The sequence below is a fragment of the Dermochelys coriacea genome, chromosome 1, assembly GCF_009764565.3.
Source record: "Dermochelys coriacea isolate rDerCor1 chromosome 1, rDerCor1.pri.v4, whole genome shotgun sequence".
Taxonomy (NCBI): Eukaryota; Metazoa; Chordata; order Testudines; family Dermochelyidae; genus Dermochelys; species Dermochelys coriacea.
The window spans coordinates 306396732-306420444 of NC_050068.2; the positions used below are offsets into that span (position 1 = coordinate 306396732).

At 45.0% G+C, this 23713-nt stretch overlaps 1 protein-coding gene across 1 annotated transcript in view; it reads left to right on the forward strand.

The window, feature by feature from the left end:
- Nucleotides 1-1711: 1711 nt before the first annotated feature.
- Nucleotides 1712-23713, forward strand: part of CAPZA2 (capping actin protein of muscle Z-line subunit alpha 2) — a 44991-nt gene continuing 22989 nt past the window's right edge. Inside the window, exon 1 of the mRNA XM_038421294.2 lies at nt 1712-1890. Within this exon, the coding sequence (XP_038277222.1) occupies nt 1852-1890 (39 nt within the window). The 5' untranslated portion in view covers nt 1712-1851. The remainder of the gene's footprint in view (nt 1891-23713) is intronic.

Below are 23713 nucleotides of genomic sequence, written 5' to 3' on the forward strand. Positions count from 1 at the left end.
GCTCTTGCCCCCTATGGCCGCTTGCATGCCATGAAATAGCTGATCTGGAGGTGCGGGGAGGGGGAGGGAAGGAAGCTGATGGGGGAGGGAGCTGCTGACGTATTACTGTGGTTCTTTGGAGTGATGAACTGTCAAAATCTTAACAACAGGTTCCCTCCTCACCCCACGAGGGGGTCGTTGCCCACCCCTGCTCCCTGGGACTCCTGCCCCATCCAACCCCCCCCCACGTTCCTTGACACTCCCCCCGGACCCCTGCCCCATCCACCCTCCTCCCCTGTCCCCTGACTGCCCCCCAGAACCGGGCAGGAGGGTCTCATGGGCCTCCATAGTGGGTGCCCACCCTACCCCTAAGAGCCAGAGGGACCTGCCGGGGTGAGGTGGGGAGTCCTGGAGGTGCTTACCTGGGGCAGCTCCCAGGAAGCATCCGGCAGGTCCCTCTGGCTCCTAGGGGCGGGGGAGCATAGCTGGGAGGGAATAGGGGGAGGGCTGCTGCCCCACTGATCACATCAAAAGTGGCACCTTAGGCGCCGGCTCCCTGGTGCTCCGGGGCTGGAGCACCCACGGGGAAAATTTGGTGGGTGCCGAGCACCCATCGGCAGCTCCCCGCCCCACGCCTGGACCTCAGCTCACCTCACCTCCGCCTCTGCCCGCGCTGCCCCGCTCTGCTTTTACCCTCCCCCGGCTTCCCGCGAATCAGGTCTTTGGCGGGAAGCCGGGGAGGGCCGAGAAGCAGGTGGCGGCTTCCCACTCAGGCCGAGGGCGACGAGGTGAGCTGGGGCGGGCAGCGGTTCCCCTGCGCGCCCCCCCCCCCCCGGTTACCTGCTGCAGCGCGGGCGGCCCTCCTCGCACCCCCGCCCCAGCTCACCTCCGCCTCCCTGGGCCTGAGCGGGCAGCGGCGGCCTGCTTCTCAGCCCGCCCCGGCTTCCCGCCGAACAGCTGGCTGGGGCGGGGGGGCGGGGGGGAGAAGCGGAGCAGGGCAGCGCCTTCAGGGGAGGGGGAGGAGGCGGAGGCGGAGCAGAGGCCAGGCAGCTGCCGGTGGGGGCTCTGCACCCATCACATTTTCCCCTTGGGTGCTCCAGGGCTGGAGCGCCCGTGGAGTCGGCGCCTAAGGCGCCACTTTTGGCCGGTTACGTTTCGAAGCCCCTTTTAGAACCGGTTCTCCCTCGCGGAGCAACCGGTTCTGAAAGGGCTCCGAAATTTAACAACCGCTTCCAGCGAACCGGCTCCAGCTCACCCCTGGCTCTCTGGCAACGTCCCTTGGTAAATTCTTGCTCCTTCTCAGGCTCAGGGTGGCCACCCCTGCGCTGGTCGGACCCAGGGTGGCCTTTCTTATGTACGGCAGGCAGGGAGCTGGCGCAGGGAGCTCTGCGCCTGAAGCCGGGCGCAGTGATCACCCTGACCCCGCTCGCAGACCAGGGAGCCGCGGGGGAAGCGCAGCGGGCCCGCCTGCCCACCGCTGTTCCCGGGAGGCAGCGGTGTGTGCAACCTGCCCCAGAGGGCTCGTGCTTAAGGGCCCACCCTCCCTATGTACCGACAGGCCACACCGCTCCGTAAGGCGACGCGCAACCACTACGCGCCGCCATCGCCAGACGGGAGAAGCCCGCTCGCCCCAGCCGCAGCCGCAGCCGCAGCCGCGCTAGCACTGGGCTGGGACACCCACCCCGGCTTCTCCTGCTCCCCCCGCCGGGCCCCCCCCACTCCCGCCTGCCCTCTGCTGCCCGCGCATGCGCGTACCGGCCGCAGGCCGTGGCCCCGCCCCCCTCGGGGCCGCGCGCGGCGGGCGCCGGGGACACACACGAGAGGGGCCCCGCCTTTCCTGCCGGAGGGAGCTGTTCGGGGTCGGACGGGAAGATGGCGAACTTGGAGGAGCAGCTCTCGGATGAGGAGAAGGTAACGCGGGCCAGGGCCGGGGCAGCCCCCGGCGGGGATCGGGACCGGGCTGGGCTCTCGCCGCCTCAGGTGGCGGCGTTTGTATTTTTAGCTTCCTCCCCTCCCGGCGCTGTCAGTCAGAGGGCGCCGGGGCCGGCCCAGGCCCTCTCCCGCCGCGCCTTGTACGGTCCGAGAGCTGAAAATAGGCCCCAGGCGCCGGGCTGGGGGGGGCAGGATCCGGTGTCCGATGGATGAGGCCGCCCGCCCGGCCCAGAGAGCTCGGCCTCCGGCGCTGCCAGTTTCCTCTTCCCTCCTCCCCACCCCCTTTACCGGGGCTCGCCCGATCCTCGCCCTGCGGCGGCTTCCGATTGATCAGGGGCGTGGGGAGAGCGAGCCTGGTGGCGGGGTCTCGGAGAGGGGCCCTTCCCTTCGCCCCACTCCGGCAGCCTGCCTGGGAGCTCCCTGGCTCCAGAGCTCCTCGCAGGCCGGGGTGTAAGGGCTGAGTTCCGTGTCTTCCCCCCACCCCGCATCGTAGGGAGGGAGACTAATGGGGCTGGTTTCTGGGTGGTGTCTAGTGGCTCCCTTCACTTCCGGGGGCAAAATAAAGGGAGACTTCTCACAGGTTGGAGGAGAGTTTTGGGGTGGTGCGTATCGCCTATCCCCATTGCTGGGGGAGAACGGGTAGGGAATTCAGAACCCACCCTTAGGGATGAATTATAAGGACAGAGCTTAAATACCCTCCCAGGAGACAAGGTTGTGGCTCAGTGAGCTGTTTATAATCTTTCCCTGGCTATTTGATTTTTTTATTTTCTTTGCTTAGCTGGTCTCTGTGGCTTGAAAGTAGCTTCCTAAAATGGTGCTTCGGGGAAGGGGTAGCTTGTAAAATCCAAGTGTTAAAGCTGCTCTTCTTCCTTTCGTCTGTCCTTCCTCTGTTGGAGGGAGGCTCATTACAGTTGCCTGTAAAAAGGAGGCTTTGGAGGCAGGGTGTGGAGATGTCAAGATGAAAGTGATGTACAGCTCTCATGGCTTTATGTAACTGTCACTCATCTCTAATATATGTAAGTTTTCAGAGGTGCTGAAGTTGTGGAGGCAACTCAAGTGTGGAAGATTTTAAGAAATTGAGAGAGGTCTTACATTCCTTTGAAATTAAAGGGAAGACTTTTAAAATGCCTAAATGTTAATTGTAATGTGGGAGTCTTCCTTCATATCTGAGGCCTACTAGAACTGAATTTCAGAAGCAGGTGGCTAAATGAAAAGTCACTGTGAGTTGTGAGAAGTATAGTAGTTTAGCACCAGAGGCTAGGGTGGATCATAGTTTGTCAGGATGGAGACTTTAAGGCTGCAATTTATTCTTTTAATTCATTGAGTACTGTTCCTGTTTGTGATGTCAAAAGCAGCAGAATAGGTATGATTAGCTACCATAAATGCTAAAAGATGCACATTTGTAGTTGGATATTCTGGTCCAAACCTTGTCTGGAAAAGTTGCTTAAAAAACATAGGGAAATAAAAATAACATTAAACAAAGACATTTTGGCGCCCTCTGGGTAGAAGGGTTGCCAATTTTGGTTGGAGGCATCCTTGGAGGTTTCATCACATGACATAATCTCTAATTAAAGATTAATCTGTAATTCATGGAAACTCCAGGGCATTCATGTAGGGTTGGCAACCCTATATTCACATAGCATACCTAGGGATAAACTTGGAAACAACATCTATTTATCTGGCTGAGAAGTACTTGTCGCTACATTGCCATATCTTTGCTCTGCTACAGTAATAAATTCTGCCCCTCAAATCAATTGATTCTCACTCTAGCTAATGGAGTCTAGGCTTTTTTCCCTCCTACCACTAATCTAATGAAGTTCTGAGGTCTCTTCCTGCAATTCTGATTTCTCTTCCTTTCCTCAAAAAGTATACAAATGAATTCTGGACTCTCTACTTCCTTCTCAGTAATAAATTATAGGCTCATGAAATAAATGACATGTGCACTCTACTGCTATAAGTAAGGCTCAGATTTTGTCACGGATATTTTAAGTAACAGTCAGACAGGTCATGGGCAATAAAAAAAAAAAAAAAAAAAAAATTCACAGAAGCCATGACCTGTCGGTCACTTTTACTAAAAATATCTGTGACAAAATGGGGATCTGTGGGTCCCTGCAGTGAGACAGCTGTGCAGTGGCTGGGAGCTGTGCAGCCCCTGCTGCCTGCAGCAGCTGGGGGCTCTGAGATACTCCTGCCGCCTGCAGTTCCAGGGGTCCTGTGGCGGCTGGGAGTTCTGGGGTGCGCCGGGAGCTCCGCAGAGCCCCCGCCATGGCAACCCTCCACCCCGATGGTGGCTGGGAGCTGCTGGGTTCCCCTGCGGTTCGGGGAGCCCCACTGCCCATGGCAGCAACCCCTGTTCCTGTGGGTCCCAGCTGCCACAGGCTGAAGTCTCTGAGGTCACTGGAAGTCACGGATTTCGTGACTTTCAATGACCTCCATAACTAAATCGTAGCCTTAGCTATAAGTTAATACTGGGCCTCGGTGTAGGGCCCATCTGGGACGACAGAGCTTCAGTGCTTGAGGAAACCCTGTGCCTCCCACTAACTGTTCTTCAGATGGGTTAACCCTTTTCCTTGTCCTAGCCTTGGCTCAAGTCGCTTTGCCTCTGGTCTTTAAAGAGAAGTGGTGCACCTTCAGTACTTTCCGTGCCCTCCTAAAATGTACTGGCAGTCCTGTGCGTGTCTCCTCTCTTGTTAAAAGAGTGACATATGAGTGTCTCTTTGTTTTCTTGAGAAGATGGAGGCAGTGACTTCCTGGTACCCAACTCAACCCTGTCACCTGTGCAAAATTCTGATTGTCCTAGGTGAGTGTGTGTTTTCCATGTCCTGGAGTTTGTCTGGTTGGGCAATACAAAAAAAGGGTAATATTGCAAGTTGTTTACAAAAGTAGGCTGGTGTGAGTACAAAGTGCTGAGATGCTTGAAAGTTTTCAGTTTGTGTAAAGGAGGCACATTCACCAGTTAGGGAAAATCAAACTGTTTGATAAGGTTCAGTGGGTTTAATCAGATATTTTATCTGACCTGCATTTGTCCTTTCCAAAGCAGCAGTGTCTAGTACACACTGTAACCCATATAGCTGCCATGAGTATTCTTTTGAAAGATTAGGCTTCCCAGATGACACTATTTTTTTTTCTTTTACTTATTGAGCATCTATTACTGTATCACTTATTTACACATCTTATTAAGAATGTAAAAATGGCCATACTGGGTCCATCTAACCCAGTATCCTGTCTTCTGACAGTGACCAATGCCAGGTGCTTCAGAGGGCATGAACAGAAGAGGCACTCATCAAGTGATCCATCCCCTATTGTCCAATCCCAGCTTCTGGCAAACTGGCTAGGGATTCTTAGAGCATGGTGTTGCATCCCTGCCCATCCTGGCTAATAGCCATTGATGGCTTTATCCTCTATGAACTTATCTAGTTCTTTTTTTTAACCCTGTTATAGTTTTGGTCTTCACAACTCCCCTGGCAAAGAATTCCGCAGGTTGTCTGTGTGTTGTATGAAGAAGTACTTCCATTTTGTTTGTTTTAAAGCTGTTGCCTGTTAATTTTATTGGGTGACCCCTAGTTCTTGTGTTATGAAAAGGAGTAAATAACATTTCCTTATTCACTTTCTTCACACTAGTTACAGTTTTATAGACCTCTTAGTTGTCTCTTTTCCAAACTGAAACGTCCCAGTCTTTTTAATCTCTCCTCATACGGAAGCTGTTCCGTACCCCTAATCATTTTTGTTGCCCTTTTCTGTACCTTTTCCAATTCCAGTATATCTTTTTTGAGATGGGGTGACCAGATCTACACGCAGTATTGAAGATGTGGGCATACCATGGATTTATATAGAGGTATTATGATACTTTCTGTCCTGTTAGCTATCTCTTTCCTAATGGTTCCTAACATTGTATTAGCTTTTTTTGACTGCTGCATGTTGCGTGGATGTTTTCAGAGAACTATCCATAATGATTCCAAGATCTCTTTCTTGAGTAGTAACAACTCATTTAGAGCCCATCATTTTGTATGTATTCGTGAGATTCTTTTCCAGTGTGCATTACTTTGCATTTATCCACATTGATTTCATCTGTCATTTTGTTGCCTAGTCACCCAGTTTTTTGTGAGATCCCTTTGTAACTCTTTGCAATCTGCTTTCGGTTTAACTATCTTAAATAATTTTGTATCATCTGCAAATTTTGCCATCTCACTGTTTACTCCTTTTCCAGATCATTTATGAATATGTTGAACAGTACTGGTCCAAGTACAGACCTGTGGGGGACGCCGCTATTTACCTCTCTTCATCGTGAAAACTGACCATTTATTCCTATCCTTTGATTCCTATCTTTTAACCAGATGCGGATCCATGAGAGGACCTTCCATCTTATCCTATGACTGCTTACTTTGCTTAAGAGCCTTTGGTGAGGGACCTTGTCAAAGGCTTTCTGAAAGTCTAAGTACACTATATCCATTGGATCACCTTTGTCCACATGTTTGTTGACCCCCCCTCAAAGAATTTTAATAGGTTGGTAAAACATGATTTCCTATGTTGACTCTTCCCCAGTATATTCTGGATGACTTTACATTAAATCTCTGTGGAAGTATTTGAGTTGTGCTGTCCTTTACAGTAAGATGTGTGCCCCTCATGAAGCTAATTATTCTTACATTATTAAATTTAAATGACCGCTGAATGATTTTATGCTTTGAGTAGATTGAGCGGAAGACAAATATTCATATTTTACAGCAAAAGTATACCAGATGTTTTTTTCCAGTTTAAACAAAGAGCATATTTTAAGCCAGCAATTTACTTAAGTAGAATTTTTACTACTTGTGATCCCTAGACAAGACTTGGGAGTAAGTTTTCTAAATGGGTGTGGACATGTTTAGTCAAATTCGTCTCTCATTGGCACTTACTGTGGATGTCAGAACAAGTTTTCTTTTTCTAGACTAAAATGTGGCCAGCTAACCAGCTTCAGACTTGTTAGCCTGCATCTTGAGGGATTCTTTCTATAGTATTTAAGATAAATCATTTGAGTTAACGCATTTTTAAATAAACACCCTTTTCTTGTCAAGATAGGACTGCAATGTTACTCCTAGAGTATAGGAGTGCTTCTGGAGAGGGGGAGGAGAAACATGTTAATCTTGCCCTGCCCCAGCAGTAAATCACACTTGTGCGGCTTCTCTATTTTGCTTTCCTCATGATGCAATAAAGTGAAAGAGAGAGGATCATGTAATAGTCATGCTGCTGGTGATCCTCCTAATAGAGGGGGATTAGTGGGACAGGTGCTGTTTGTAGAAGTCTAGGCATAATCCTGGTAAAGAGGGCAGAAATGCAGAGAACTAAGGGAGTAATACCAGGCTCTATACTGGATTTTATGGATGGTCTAGTGACAGTACCCATTCAGAAAGATTCATACTTGATTTCTTGTTCTGTGTACTAGTGGTGGCTGGAAGTGCTGCCAAGGCAACACTGAGGTCATGAGGAAAGGATATGCCTCTTGTTGCTCTCCAATAGCCACTTCAGGATGACTAAAAAGGTAGGATCAGTAAGCTCTGAAACAATTCAGATTGAGACCTTAGGTGGTTGGCATAATGTGTAGGACTAGAAGGTGGCAGACAGGTAGGACTTTTGGTTTCCTCTGCACTGCTGCCGCACAGATCCTGCTCCTCATGCCATTGCCTGCTGCCCAGGGGAAGTGAGAGCAGGATAGGGCAATGGAAGCAGCCAGAGCCAGTGAGGGGACAGTCAGCAACCTATCCCTGCCCTGCCTGTGTCCTGGAGGCGCTTCCTCTTCCCTGTAACTGATGCCCAGATCCTTCTCTGTACGCTTCTGCCTGCTACCCGGGGAAAGTGAAAGCATGCTGGGGGGGGACTGCCTCTGGGACATGCATGACCCACCTAGACGTTTTCCTAACTGTCTCTTTGGGGAACACGCTTCTAAATAAATTAACTGAAGCCTAATGGGAAAGGATAGCATCTGTTGCAAGTCAGCCCTCAGAAAGGTAATCCACATACTTTCGATCTGTTTAACACTTATGGGAGTGGTAAAACGACATTCAGGAAATAACTCTACATTTTATGAAAGAACTACATCTTAAAGGCTGCACTTGCTGATGAGGCTGGCTTCAGGCAGAAGTTATCAGTAGGTAAGCTTTCATTTAACCTGATTAATTAGAATGTCTATCCTTATAAGAAATGCATAATTTTTGTTAAAGAAAAATCTCTTTTAAAATGTGTATGATCATAAGACACACACAATTAGGACATTAACATTGACTAAAAGTATCTCTTGGAATATAGGGTACTTTCATAACCTGTTGTGATTATAGCTCTTGGCACAAGCAGTTGGGATCTGTTTTAAGTACTAAATTTACTCCTGGCACTGACAGGGAAATTCAGGTATTTCCCTAATCCTAATTTTTTTTTTTTTTTCCTGAAATGGCTTTTGAGTCAGGCATCCTACTGCAGTTACAGTGGGGGACATTTTAATTTTTGCTACTTTAATGAAAGATGTGTCCTCTGAATCTGGTCTATGCAGCTTGTCTTCCAAACTTAGTCTATCAAGTTTATATGCTCTGCACAGGTCATTTGGGATGAGACATGGAGACAGCGGATAAGTAGGAATATAGTGAACTGGAGTTGTTAAACAGGATTTAAAAACATATTAGTCAGAATGAAACTTGTGCTGCTGTGTCACCTGCAGTTTAAAGGATTAAAACAGATTTTGTATGTTCATAGTTATAGGTAGCTGTAACACTGTCAATTTTATAGTTAACTAACAAATACAGTTTACTAAATATCTTGTTATAAAGCAAGATGGACCTAAATCCTGCTGCATAACCCTTGGATTTTGTGGAAATTCTGGAAGTCTTGTAGCAGTGTCAGATAAAGCAAAAATTGAGGTTTCCAATAAATTAGATGTAAAATTAAATAATCTAGACTGTCTTTTTGTTCAGTTTGTTGCTCATTTGCATATTTTCACTGTGCCACAGATATTTGTATTGGCAAGGCCTAACTGTGTCAGAATTTGGGGGAGGAGCTAGTGGAAGCAGGATGTTTTGGCAGGGAATATGGGACATTTTGTTTTTGATGCCTGAAAAGGTGTGGAAGTTTGTTCAGAAATATGAGATAAACATATTGGGTTGGTTTAAACACTATTGTTCAGATTTCAGTTAACCCCTTAATATGGATGGGGCAATTCTGAGCAGTTATTTCAGGCAGTATGGAGACTCAGGAAGACAGCATTGCATAACTTTCAGAATTGAGATTATATGCTATGGCTGCATAAAACCGTAGCATGTTGAAATTTGACTCCTGAGGATTGTTCAGTCTACAGATCTTTATAGAAAAGATGTTTGAAGGCTTGATGAAGAGAGATCTTTTGCCATCCATGTATTAAGGAATGGTAGAAAGAAGTATCAGCATTGCACAGGTTGGCTGAAAAGTTGCTGACAGTTCCAGTATCATCTGATTAACTGGAAAAAAATATAAATAATCAATTGGAAAATATGAGAGGTATAATTGTCTGAGTTCTGACCAGTCCAAGAAACTGTTGTTTAAATTCTAAAGCTTGAAGATCAAAAATTTACTGTGGCATCCACACTTGAAAGAAAATAAATGATATAAAAAAAATCAGTTTGCAGCTTCCATGCAGTTAATATTCTTTCAAGTGATTAGAAGTTGATTTGTGACTAATAACTTATACAGATTAGTATGTTTATTACAGTATAAAAGCCGCAGTGGGGTCCATTTGTCTCGGTGCTTTTAGAGACCTACCACAATCGCCCCCCAAGATCTTATCATTTAAATAGACAGGAAACCTAGAAGATGGGAGGGGAAATAGAGGAGGTCAGAGGCAGAATGAAAGCCAGGAGACTCCATCAGTGCCTTGTTCACTAAGTCACACTGCATATTTTAACTGAAATTCATCAAAGAATATAAATCTACTTTGAAATACAATCTTGGGTTGTTTTAATATTAGCAAATAAACACTGAGTAGGAGAGGAAGTCAAGTTAGACCGCAAAACTTAGCGAAGTTTGCATTTTTCCATGAGCTATGTGTAGTGACCAAATTTTAACTTAACATGTAGAATCAAGGATATACAAGCATAAATAATTGCAAACTTTTTAAAAACGTAAGTATGGGAATGAATTTCTTAGATGCTGAAACAATTCTTGTTTTTAACTCTTGAAAATGGGGTGTTTTGAAAATGTTCCATTTGTAATTTGACACGGTTGGGAAAGTTTATAAGCCATATGGGGGGGGGGGGGAAGTTCTTATGGTTAAGATGGCACTCTGAGTTGCACTAATGATGCCACAGCAGCACTCTGTAATTAAAAAAAAAATGTTCTTCATAGATACAAGCTCTGATTTCTCCCACTCCTGGATGCATGCTTACTGTCAGGGCTTGAAGCATAGTTGCATGCAATCAACTTCTGCACAGTGTAAGCTTTCATTTAAAAATTCTAGCCCTCATGGCTGTGAAGAAAATCTTCCACATGTCAACCAAGTGGACAATGCAGTTGTCATAACTGTGTGGAGGTGTCTTCCATAGCGCTAGTGTTATGGGGGAGCATCAAGCTATGATACTGTTACGAGTAGGGTATCTGGGGGAATGCCAGATCACCCTGTGTGTGTACTACCCTTTAGTACTGTTCAGTCATGTATGGGTTAAGTAACCTATTTGAGAGCAAAGGTGTTCATAATATACTAAAGTTTTTTTAACAAAGGTTGGCATTTTACCAGTACTTAGATTGAGATGTTTTGTATAAGTGTTGAGAGAGAAGATCTCGTAGTATACCTTTTTTAAGCAAAATCAGATGCAAGAAAAGTGTTTGATTATGTTTCAAATTTGAGTTATGTAGGGCACAATGGACCAGGGATCTTAAAATAAATGAATGGGCAAATACTGGAACTAAATAGTTCTGTGATTGCATTTTGTACCTATACTATTTTCTTGGCTTTCAAGTCACTTTCAAGCTAGTTACTGGCAAATTTTCTGATTAGTATTCCTGAACCACTATAGCTACAGCACATTCTGCTTTCTAGGTCATAATGGCAGGAAAGTTCTAATTTCATAGTTTTTTATTGATGATGGGCATAGAATTAGACAGATGCATATCCTGAAGAAGTTAAAAATTTAAATAGCTAAAATAGTTAGGGGGTAGCAGAATATTATGGAAAATAACCAAGATAAATTTTGTCTTGCTACAGGTTTGTTTTGTTTTGTTTTTTTTACATGGTCTAGTTAGTTACATGGTCCATCATTGGTGTGTGATACTTTTGTCATCCTGCTCTTTTTCCTTGCCTATTATATCTTTCTTCTTGCCATCCGTCTCTGATCTAACCCTCTTAAAAACAGAACCCTCTTTCTTTCCCTTACTTTTCATTGATATTGGACTGATTATGGATGCATTACAACAAAAAATTAATAGCTGATCACGAGTCCCTCAGTAGCTCAAGTGCATGTCAGTAGCCAAGATAATCAGGGATATGCAACACCCTGCTCTGGGTGACCGTAAACCTCCAATTGCTGGAAGCATCTGGCACTGGCCACTGTCAGATACAGGATATTGGGCTTGATAGAGCCTCAAATGGCATTTCTTATCTTGCGTCTAAATTTACTGGTATGGAATTTTCTGGGTGCAGGGACATGTCCCTCACTGCTTCTCCATAAGCTCTGTGTTTAACCCATTTTAAAAAATACTGCCTCTAGAGTGCTCCCATCCTTCTGCTTTAGGAAGCATTCTAAGATTGCATTCTTCCATGTAAAGTAGTGTGACATTATTAAACCCACAGCTCAATGGGCTTTTGCTATATTATCTAGATGCTTCTGTTGAAGTCTTCAGTTTTAAAATTAAGGTTCTGACCAGTTGTGGTCTTGAAAGAGCTTATGGTTATTTTCATAAAAAGATGTTACTTCAGTATGACTTTGGTGATTGCATTCTTTTTATCTAAATTTCTCCTGAAATTCCTGGTTGGATACTATATTCGCTTTTTGTCCTAACCTGTTAAGTACTAGTACTATGTGCTGTCAAGCCTTTACTATCGTTCATTGAGAGCTGTATTTCGTTGGTGGGTGAATAGATCACTATCCTTTATAGCTGTGGTTCTCAACAAGGGGTACGCAGAGGTTTTCTAGATGGTACATCAACTCATCTAGATATTTGCCTAGTTTTAAAACAGGCTGCATTAAAAGCACTAACAAAGTCACTACAGACTAACATTTCATGCAGACAATGACTTGTTTATTCTGCTCTAGATAGTACACACAGAAATGTAAGTACAATATTTATATTCCAATAGATTTATTTTAAAATTATATGGTAAACATGAGAAAGTAAGCAATTTTTCAGTTACAGTGTGCTGTGACGCTTGAATTTTTGTCTGATTTTGTAAGCAAGTAGTTTTTAAGTGAGGTGTAACTTGGAGATATGTGAGACAAATCAGACTCCTGAAAGGGGTACTGCAGTCTGGAAAGGCTCAGAGCACCTAAAGCAATAGTTCTCAACCCTGTAGGTTTCACAACCTTTTCTTCCTTCAATTCTTACACTTTCTTTCAAGGGTTTTTTTTTTCTAGCTCTTCAGGTTGCAGAGATTATACTTTATTTATACCATTGAGGTTAACAGTTGCATAATGTCTAAGGCCTTGTCTACACTGGCAAGTTTCTGCGCAGTAAAGCAGCGTTCTGCGTTGTAACTCCCGAGGTGTACACACTGCCAAGCTACTTAGTGCGCAGAAGCTGCGCAGTTGTAGCATTGTGTTTTAAAACAAACAAACAAACAAAAAAAAAACTTCTCCCCAATGGGAGGCGTGCAGCTTTCTTCCCCAAGGCTACAGCACTGCAGTGCCAGTGTAGATACCCTGGTCAATTACAGCTCCATGATTGGCCTCCAGGAGGTTTCCCACAATGCCTGTTCTTGCCTCTCTGGTCATCAGTTTGAACTCTACTGCCCTGCCCTCAGGTGACCAACTGTGAGCTCCATCACTTAAATTCCTTGGGAATTTTTAAAGTTCCCTTTCTGTTTGCTCGGTGACGCGTGCAGTGGTCTCAGAGCATTTTTCTAGGTGACCATATCTGCCCCAGGTGATTCCCCGCTTGGAGCAATGTTGAGCTGCTGGACTTCATCAGCATTTGGGGAGAGGAGACTGTCCAGTCCCAGCTGCACTCCAGCTGTAGGAATTATGATACCTACAGACAGATTTCATGATGCATGACAGAAAGTGGTCATGATTGGGACACACTGCAGTGCAGGGTTAAAGTGAAGGAGCTGTGGAATGCTTACCACAAGCTGTGGGAGGCAAGCTGCCACTCCGATGCTGCGCCTATGAGCTGTCGGTTCTACAAAGAGCTGGATGTGTTACTCGGTGGCGACCCCACCTCCACTGCGAAGGCCACTGTGCATCTTCAGTGGCTTGTGTGCCAGTCAATAGTGGACCGAGCCAGGAGGAGGTAATCTTGGACAAGAAGGGGGAGGGGGACGCAGAGGACAACCTGAAAGTCAGAGATGCAGGCAGCCAGGAGGTCTTCTACACCCCGGAGGAGGCTAGCCAGTCACAGCTGTCAGGGCTTGGTGAAGTGCAAACAGGAGAGGAGGCCCCTGGTAAGTGGCTTTGATTTTGGGAATCACTGAAGTGAGTTGTTGGGGGGCAGGAGGGTTGCAGAAAGTAGGCTTCTGTCTGTATGATGCGCTTACCACCACGTGCCTAGTCTGAGCGGCGGAACAGGGTGTTGATTGACTCCTTCATTTCACGGGAATCTGCCTTAGAGATCTCCAGGAAGCTGTCATGGAGGTACTGGGCAATCCACTGCCACAGGTTCTTTGGCAGAGCTGTTTTGTTTCTTGACCCATTAAGGGTAACTTTCCCGTGCCACCATTGCTGCACAGAGGCAAGTTGCATAGGGGCTAGGGCAGAAGTCGCAGTCTTGGAGAAGACTCTCCCCCTCCCTTGATTCCCTGCTCACCCTCAGCAGTGAGGTATCTTCCATAATGAACAGGCTGTGGAAAATGTGGGGACAGTAATGATTATAAGCGCCCCCCTACAGTGCTGGGTTTCCCCAAGAGCCACTTGTCCAGTGTACGGTACAGTCCTGGAACGCTGATTTCCTCTGCCCCTGCAGTTACTCTCCATTTTGGGGGTCTTGTGGCTCATGTGTGCTTGCCTGGGGTCAGTCAGTTAGTGATAAGTATGTGAATAGTGGCTGTATTTTAAATCACTGATTCAGTGGTCTGTGTGTTGCAAACAATACTGCTTCTGTAAAACATTGCATTTTGGCTTCACGTATATGACCTTGGGAGCCCAGCTTCCCTCTTTGTTATCACTGGCTGAACGGCTGCACAGAATTAGTAAGCGGCCACGAAGAACGAAAGCAGATTTTCTGCATGATGTCATGATGCACTCCGTGACCGTAAAACAAGAATTGAAGGAGTGGGAGGACAGCGAGAAGAGGGACCGAAAGGTGAACACGGCGCGCCAGAACAAAGCCATGGAGCGGCTCTTAAAAGTTCTGGAGTGCCAAGTAGACACGCTGCAAGCGCTACTAGTACTGCAAACGAAGCAGCTCCGTGCCCGCCCTCCCCTGAAACCGCTGTCGCAAAACTTTTTCCCATGTCCCCCCCTCCCTCCTCCCCCAACACTGCCAACACACTCTTATCAACCTCCTGGCTCCAGTCTGTACTTGCTTCATTCCACTTCTCCCCCATCACAGTCAAGCCCTTCAGACTCCCAGTACCCTCTGCACTCAACACCCATCCCTCTGCAGTTTAGCCCTGCTGAAGTACAGTACCCACTGAACTGTGCACTGTACTCCAAAAGAGAAGGTTGGCTAGGATACCTGGACATACACAAATCTTTAACAGTCCTAGAACCCCACCTCTTCCTGGGACCCTCTCTTCCCCCATTCCCCTCAGTGCTGATGTGTTTTTTGTTTGTCCTTCCCTCCGGTTGTTTGGTTTTTTTTAATAAAAGAATTGTTTTGGTTTGAAAGCAATCTTTATTCCATTAATTGAAAGCAAACAGAGCCCTGCAAAGCAACATGCAGTTTTCTTAAACCTTCATAGTGCATCGTCTACACCAATGACAATCCCCTCCTAGCATTACAAGTACTGCACTCCCAAGTAGAGCAACAAATATTCGTGACTTTCAGCTTCAAATTGCTGCCTCAAGGCATCCCTGATCCTTACGTCCCAGTGCTGCGCCCCTCTAATAGCCCTGGTCTCTGGCTGTTCAAATTCAGCATCCAGACACTGAGCCTCAGTGGTCCAGCCCTGAGTGAAGCTTTCATGCTTCCCTTCACAAATATTATAGAATGTACAAGAAGTGGCTATAAGCATAGGAATATTGTCATGGCCAGGTCCAAACTCCCATATAGGCAGCACCAGCGGGCCTTTAAATGGCCAAAAGCACACTCAACAGTCATTCTGTACTTGCTCAGCCTGTTGTGGATCTATTCCTTGCTGCTGTCAAGATGCCCTATGTATGGCTTCATAAGCCATGGCATTAAGGGGTAGGCTGGGTCTTCCAGGATCACAGTGGGCATTTCAACTTCCCTTACGGTGATCTTCTGGTCCGGGAAGAAAGTCCCTGCTTGCAGCTTCCTGAACCAGACAGCTGCATGCATCATGCACCTTTCCAGACCAGTTAATGTCCATGAAATGCCCAGGGTGATCCACAAGCACCTGGAGAATCATTGAGAAATACCCCTTCCAATGAATGCACTCAGTGGCTAGGTGGTCTGGTGCCAGAATTGGAATATGCATGCCATCTATCGCCCTGCCGCAGTTAGGGAAGCCCATTTGTGCAAAGCCATCTACAATATCATGCATTTTGCCCAGAGTCTCGATCTTTCGGAGCAGGATGCGATTAATGGCCCAGCACACTTCCATCAACACAAGTCGAATGGTCGACTTTCCCACTCCAAACTGGTTAGCGACCGATCAGTAGCAATCTGGAGTAGCCAGCTTCCACAATGCAATTGCCACTCTCTTCTCCAACGGCAAGACAGCTGTCATTCTCGTGCCCTTGCACTGCAGAGCTGGGGGAAGCTCATCACACAGTCTCATGAATGTGGCTTTTCTCATCCGAAAGTTCTGCAGCCACTGCTCCCAAACGTGCATGATGATGTGATCCTACCACTCAGAGCTTGTTTCCCAAGCCCAAAAGCAGTGTTCCGCTATGGTCAGCACCTCTGTGAATGACCCAAGCAATCTCGTGTTGTAGCTACTACACGTGGTGAGATCAGTGTTGAACACCTCTTGCCTTTGTAGTTTAAGGAATAACTCCACTGCCACTCGTTATGTCTTAGTGAGAGCGAGCAGCATATTTGTCAATGGTGCAGGATCCATTCCTGCAGACCGAAGAGGCAGATTGCGCACTACACAATCCGTTGAAAGATGGTGCCAAATGCGGACAGAAGCACAGGGATTGCTGGGATGCAAAGCAATGCATTATGGGGCATTGGGACAAGACTCAGGATGCCCCGCAATCCCCTCTGCCTTCCCATAACTCTTAGCGGCAGAAGAGAAAGAGATGCTCTCTGGGATAGCTGCTCAGAGTGAACCTCTCCGAATACCACTGTAAGTGCCGCAAGTGTGAACACACTGTTGCTCAGGCAGCTGATAGTGTGAACGAACACACAACAGCAGTTTCCTTTCAGCGCATTCTGAGCGGTGCTGTAACAGCCGGTGCGGTAACTCTGCAGGTATAGACATACCCTATATGTGAAGACAGCATAAAACAATGTGTGACTTGCTCCATTCCTCTCAGCTGAGGCCTTGTGAGCAGTTATTCTGTGGCCATAAAATCTGGCAACTTTTCCAGTATGCCATAGAATTCAATGTGGAGGGGAGGTGTCTGTCTTCTCCTCCCCCCCCCCCCCCGAGGATTTGCATTTTGCTGTTTTTGTCTCTTTGCCCTAGTGGGACCTCTCTAGTTTTCTTCCTTGCAGTACATGCTTCCTGCTATGTTCCATTGAGCCAGGGAGCATAGCAGTCACGACCACTCTGTTGCTTAGCCTTTCTTCCTTCTGTGGAGTTACTGCTTGTAGCCTCTCTGGCGGGTTTGGCCCAAAACATACATCAATATGCTTCTTAGTTACTGTCTCTGAAAGGATTTGTTGCAGCAGTTGGTGAAGGATTCTGGCATGTGCCTATAGCTGTTAAAATGAAGAAGCAGAGCTACTGATGATGATGATTCAATGGGCTTACAAACAAAGCCCATTGAATTATTCAAGCAAAACCTTATGAGTTTACAAAATCAAGACTCGTATGTAGTGTAAACACGAAAGTTCTCCGTGCATCACTGCAAATAACACAAGCTGTCGGCCTAATAGGTTGCAATCAGCATTTTCCCCAAATGTCAGTGTTAAATTGGGATCTGCTGCTGCCAGTCAAGTCAAAGCAATCCCCTTCTCCATTGAAAACTGGCCAACTAATTCTGAACAGCTTTCAAGAAGAGTTCAGGTGAGCCAGTGCTCTTCTTCATACACTGGATGAAACTACAGATGTCTTCTGCACAGCATTACTCTGGTATGAGTGGGTAGGATCCATGCATGACTTCCGATCCATGCATGACTTCCTGTTTTTTGATCCACTAACGGGGCATGCTATGAGGGGGGAATGTTTGGTTTGGATTGGTTTAGCTGTGTTGATCGTTTGCATTAATGAATGGCAAGCTATGACAGGAAAACGCAGTAGCCTGTGACTAGAACTTAATCTGCAGCTAAGCCATTTGGACACATTGTTCAGTTTACTGAGAAGCGTTGGTGGCAAAGAGGATAACAATGGGACTTGATGAGGCTGTAACGATTGTGAACTTTATTAAAGATAAACCTACCCGTGCATGCCTCTTCACTATTTATGTGAAGGGATGGGTACTTGACAGTGGCTGGTCCTCTTGTACATGAGTCTTTGAATAGCTTGTTTAAGCTTAAGGAGGCAAAAATGCTAAATGTGCTTCTGTTCTTGCCAAATACTTAAGAGTGCTGGATTGCTCTAAATGCTTCTCTCCTCTGGCTTAATATGAACTCTACACGAAGCCTTCAGTGACAGGTCATTGAAGGGATGATTTAGTTAGGGATTGGTCCTGCTTTGAGCAGGGGGTTGGACTAGATGAGCTCCTGAGGTCCCTTCCATCCCTGATATTCTATGATTTTATGATTTCTGGTTTGTGTGAGGAAGGATTACCAATAAGTAGCATGTACAGTTTAGCAAAAGGCATGATCGTTATGAACCAAACTCTTCTGCTCTAGTTCTTATTGGAAAATAAAATCCCATGATTACCTTGCTGAATATGATCTGCTTCTGTTTAACCTATGTGTTCTCAACCGGGGGTTACCCTCCCTCTTCCCACTAGGGGGTCATGTCCATCCTGCTTTTCCCATGTAGCTAAATGGAAGGAAGGACCCTGATATTGAGCCAGTATATACTGTATCTCCTTTAGAGAGGTGTTGAAAGTTAAAGCTTTGTAAAATGCTTTGAAATCATTCAATGAAAGTTGCTGTAAAAGTGGAAACAAAATATTGATCTTCCAACAATTACTGATGATCTCTTCTATGGCTTTCTAGAGTGGAAACCTAACTGGTTTTTGTGTAACATTCAGTGTGACCTTTCAGGATATTTCACTGGCAACGTTTGGCCAAGTTTGGGCTTGTTTAGAAACCGAAAGCTACAGCTTTTAATTAAGTACAGCCTTAAAAGAAAATTCCATTTAAAGGCAGGGTTCTGAAGTCATAGCAAAACATTTTTACATTTGTGACAAACACTGTTGTTTAGCTTTTTTCTACTGTCGTAATAGTTCTATGAAGCAAACTTGAGTAACCTTTTTAATCACAAAACTTCAAACCTATTTCTCATTTTAGAAGAAAATGAGGCTTGCTTGATATGTAAGCTATATTTTATATATATAACATATAGCTTATTGATTTGTATTATGGTAGTGCCCAAAGCCTGCTGTGCTGGATGTTGTGCACACACAGAGGAAAGAATGGTTTCCTGCCCCAAATAGCTCCCAATGTAACTGGAAATATGTGAGTGACAAAGGAAGGAATCCAGGCACAAGGGTCAGAGGTTAACGACATATGGGACTATATCAAAACATATTTGCTTAAACTTCATAGCATCATCTTATGCACTACTGTCTCTTTCATCTGTAACTCTTGTGGAAGGCATTGTCAGAATACCAGATAATGTAGAGACTTAAGCCAAATAGTTTTTTCTGAAATCTTTTATATTTTCTATAAACAAGTTCTGTTTTTAAGATTTGTTGCCTTTTTTTTTTAAGCTGAATGTTAGTTGATTAACAGGAGTAATGTATTTTATATTTGGTACTGTAGTTTGACTTTCTCAGAGCTGCTGGTAATAGCATTTTTGCTTGCACTTACTCACTACCATATATGGGCATGTAAATTGCAGACGGTCTGGTCTTTCAACCAGTGTCAGTTTCCAGTGTGGCCAGAGACAGGAAGAGTAGTGGTTTGGAGCATCTCATCTTATATTAAAAAAAAAAAAAAAATTCTGTATAAGTAGTTGAAGAGGAAATAGAGCCTTGGGCTCAGCCAGTGCATTTCTGGTTGATTAACAGCATGCCTTCAGAGGACAGTTGGTGGGTGGAGCGAAGACATAAGTCTGAAAACAGCATTTCTAATGTCATCTATATTACAAAATTAAGTTGACCTAACTTAGTTGGCATAAAGCCACCACAGTAATTACATCGCTTGTGTGTGTCTACACTTTGCTCCTTGTGTCAGTGGTGCGCATCCTCACCGGGAGTGCTTGTATTGATTGTACTGTCAGTGTAGGGCAAGGGGACTGCTCCTGAAAGCCAGTAACAGTCGACATAACCAATGCAGTGTCTACATCGACACTATGTTGATCTAACTGTTAGGTGTTTGTCTGCATACTTTTTGCATGCTGTACTGATGTTGGCCAGATAGCCTGTACAGCAGGCTCCGATCGAACTGCCCAATAAATCCACAGACTCGGTTCATAGCAAAGGCACTTGGTCAGATTTATTGTCAATGAAGCACAGTCCTAATGTCCTGGCTCAATGGTTACAGGTACACTAACACATGTATGCCCGTTGCAATGGACTAGCTCAATTAATGGCGGGACTTTCCATTATCCCTTAGGCCAGCCAAAGACACTCCCTTTGAGATATCTTTTTATACATTAATACAAACAGGTTACTTGCTGTCCCTCTAATGTAGTTAGTAGACACCCTCTGACGTAACCAGTTGCCACACATTATCTTGTATATTTTTATTTATTACACTGTCCTTCTGACCTTATTTTAAGGATGGTTTACGTGTTTATCATCTTTAGGGAATGTGTTGATATTGAGGTGTTTTTGGTACCACCCTTTTGGAATGTGTTTGTGTGAATGCTCTGTGCCTAGCACCTCTTAGGAATGTGTGTTTTTGCAATATTAGCTCTGTTTTTGCCAGTTTTTGTGAGTAGGGCCTGCTTCTAGCTCACAGTCTGATTTTTGCTTTATATTAGCAAAGTTTTGACCACTACTTTAGCTTAGGCCTCACACCAGTCCTCTGATACAAGGCATTATATCTTAGGCTTTCTTTCTGCTACACTAACTACCTTGACTTTATGCTGCTTGTGGAGGTGGAGTTAAGTCGACATAGCGGGGAAGTTGTGTCATCGGGAGCAAAATTTAAGGGTAGGCATTTCCATAAGCTGCCTTGTGTTGACCTAACTTTGTAGTGTAGACAAGACCTAAGATAGCTAATACCAGTCTTTGAACTGCTGGCTTATTGCTAGTATGAAATGGAATTTGTCGATAGTGAAATCTAGTGGGTTTTTTTTTTATGACAATCAACTCTGGGTGAAAAGAGCCTTCAGCTAGTTTGTAATAAACAAACATCTCAAGTATACAGAAGTCAAACTTCTTTGAAATTCTTGATATTTAATATATGTACTCCATCAAGTTTCAGTTTGAATGCTGTATATATTTCAGTTCTAAAATTTCAGTTCAGGCCTGCTTTGCAGACCATCTACAAGTGAGAGGCAATGCATGATACAGCAGAAGGAAAAGCAAAGCAGCCCCGTGTTGGGGGTGGAGGAGCTCAGCCAGCTGCCCCACTGCTTCCTCCCTCCCTCCCCGTGCTGCATGGATGCATGGAGAGTGCTTCTGCCATGGGGAGTGCTGCCTCCTTGCTTTAGGGAGTCCTGCGAAATCAGGGGGGCATATGACCTCCCCCCAAGAACCTTTCATTTGTGGCCCCTCACCCCAGTAGCTACTGCCATGTATCGCTGCTGAGCTAGAGCCATGTGGCGGTCCCTGGAGTTTCCTGCCCCCAAGCCGTCCCCAGAACTCCACCCCCATCTATGCTATCCTAGGTACCAAAGGGACATCGCAGCACTAGCAGGATCATAGTCCAACGGCTTCACCTCCTGTCTCCGAGCTCAAAAGTTCACAACCTGCTTTTCTGCCCAGATCCCAGCCCATACTCATTCTTCTGCCCCAGCTCTGCTATTTGGCTCAATTTGGGGGCATGGAGGAACTTTGGGGCAGGGTGTGGGCGGCAACGCCAGATGGCTCGGGCCAGCCCTGTGCATCCCGTTTTTAGTTTAGGGAAATAGTCACCTTAGTCTCTGGGCTGGGTGGGAGGGCAATCGGGGGTTAGGGATTGGGTTGCCAGATGTCCAGATTTTGACTGGAATGTCAGTCGAACAGGGAAAACGGGCAGCATCCAGTTAGCATAGATAAAGTCCAGTTACTTGCAGTTCTCTGCCACCAAGGGGCTGAAAGAGCAGCAGCAGCTGGTCCTGGAACCTGGAGGAGCTGCTCTGTTTAGCAGCTATCGCTTTTCCCATCCCCAAGCCTGCTGGACAGAACTGGCTGGCTACTGGACAGGGCTGCAAAGCAGGTACTGGTGCCGCCGGGGGCGGGGGAGGTTAACATTTCTGTCCCGTCCCCCCCAGTCCTGCTATGCCCTGATTTCCCTGGCCCCTGACTCCAGGGATGGACCCCCCCATCTTGCTGTGCCCCGATTTCCCCATTCCAGCCCTTTGCTCCAGGGACAGATCCCCCCACACACCTTGCTGTGCCCTGATTTTCCCACCCTGACCTCTTGCTCCAGGGATGGACCCCACCCCACTGTGTCCCAATTTTTCCCTAATCCAGCACCTCTCTCCAGGGACTGACTCCTGCCATGCCCTGATTGGGAAGGCTCCATGTCAGCTCCTCCCAGCCTGGCTGTGCAGGTGGCAGGTGATCCCCAGGGGATGGGGGTGGTGGTGGAGATATGTTTCGCAAAGTATATTTAGGTTAGCCTGAATAAATTTTTGATTTAACTTAAAAGCATTACTGTGTCGTTGAAAATACACTTATGGTAAAACCTGCAAGATCTGTTTCTGATAAACAGCTTTCTTCTGTGAATTTATACGGGTGATTGCTGTCTCTTACCATAATTTTGCCTAACTTTTGTATAACATTAATTCATATACAAACTATATGATTGTTTCAAAAGCCAAAGAATTCTGAGTTTTTAAACATGAGATATTTTTAAAAATGAAGACACACGGGTAATCTTAATATCCTTAACTTTAATTACAGAATTTAAAAAAAAATTCTAAAAAAATAAGAATTTGCTATCTAGACAATTTTATGCAAAGTAGGACTGAAAGAAATGTTTTCCTTTTGAAACAATCAGAGTTTGAGTTGCAAGTTTTTTTTTTTAAAATGTGCATTTGTTCTGAGTTTGTCTTTCACTCTTCTGAAAGTATTTGTAATAAATTTAAGAAATTCTGAGCCAACTCTTAACCAGTCTTTTCTTGTTAAACTGTTAAATAACCAATCTCTTCTGAATTATAGAACTTCTACTGTAAATGTGAAACTAATTTTAAATGACAGGTTTCAGAGTAGCAGCCGTGTTAGTCTGTATCTGCAAAAAGAAAAGGAGTACTTTTGTGGCACCTTAGAGACTAACAAATTTATTTGAGCATAAACTTCCGTGAGCTACAGCTCACTTCATCGGAAATAAAATCCCCCTTACTGTGTTTTCCACTGTATGCATCCGATGAAGTGAACTGTAGTTCACGGAAGCTTATGCTCAAATAAATTTGTTAGTCTCTAAGGTGCTACAAGCACTCCTTTTAATTTTAAATGATGTCTTTAAACTTTATTTTACTTTGTTGTCTAGAATAATCAAACATAATTTTGTGTAACCATAAATATTTAACTCCAACTAAGTTGTAAAAAGTCAACATTTGAGTTTGTAATTTATACTGATTTGCATCATACAAATAGAAAAGAATCAAAGCAAAGCATAATTAGTTGTGCCTCTTAGTGTATTTGTATCCTTTCCTTTAGACTTTTTTGGTAAAGTCGTTCAAAAATGTGTTTAAATGGCTATACTTACTCTCTTACTGTTCTAATTTATATCTTCCAGTGGGATCTGTGCTAGGAAAATTGTTAAAAGGGCAGGTCCTTCTTGATATCTATCATAAAAAATTTTTAGTACCACTACCATCAGCCTACTAATCTGAATGCTTTCAATGTAAAATCAATAGAAAAGTCCCAGTTGACTTCAGTCAGTGAACATGGACTGAAGATACCAAAATAAGAATTTATTTTAAACAAAAAACCCCTATCTGTTGGAAATTTTTATGCTTAGTAAATACTTAGTTTACTAAGATATTACAATAAGTTAATGGTTTGGTATATTTTTCTTAAATACCTATTTATAAAATTATTCTGTTCTTGAATGGGTGGCTGTTATGGAAGGTTTGATAGCCTATTTTCAGACTTTTTCTAAGACTTTCTGTACTAAACAAAACAAAAAATTTGATACTGAGGAATACTGACTA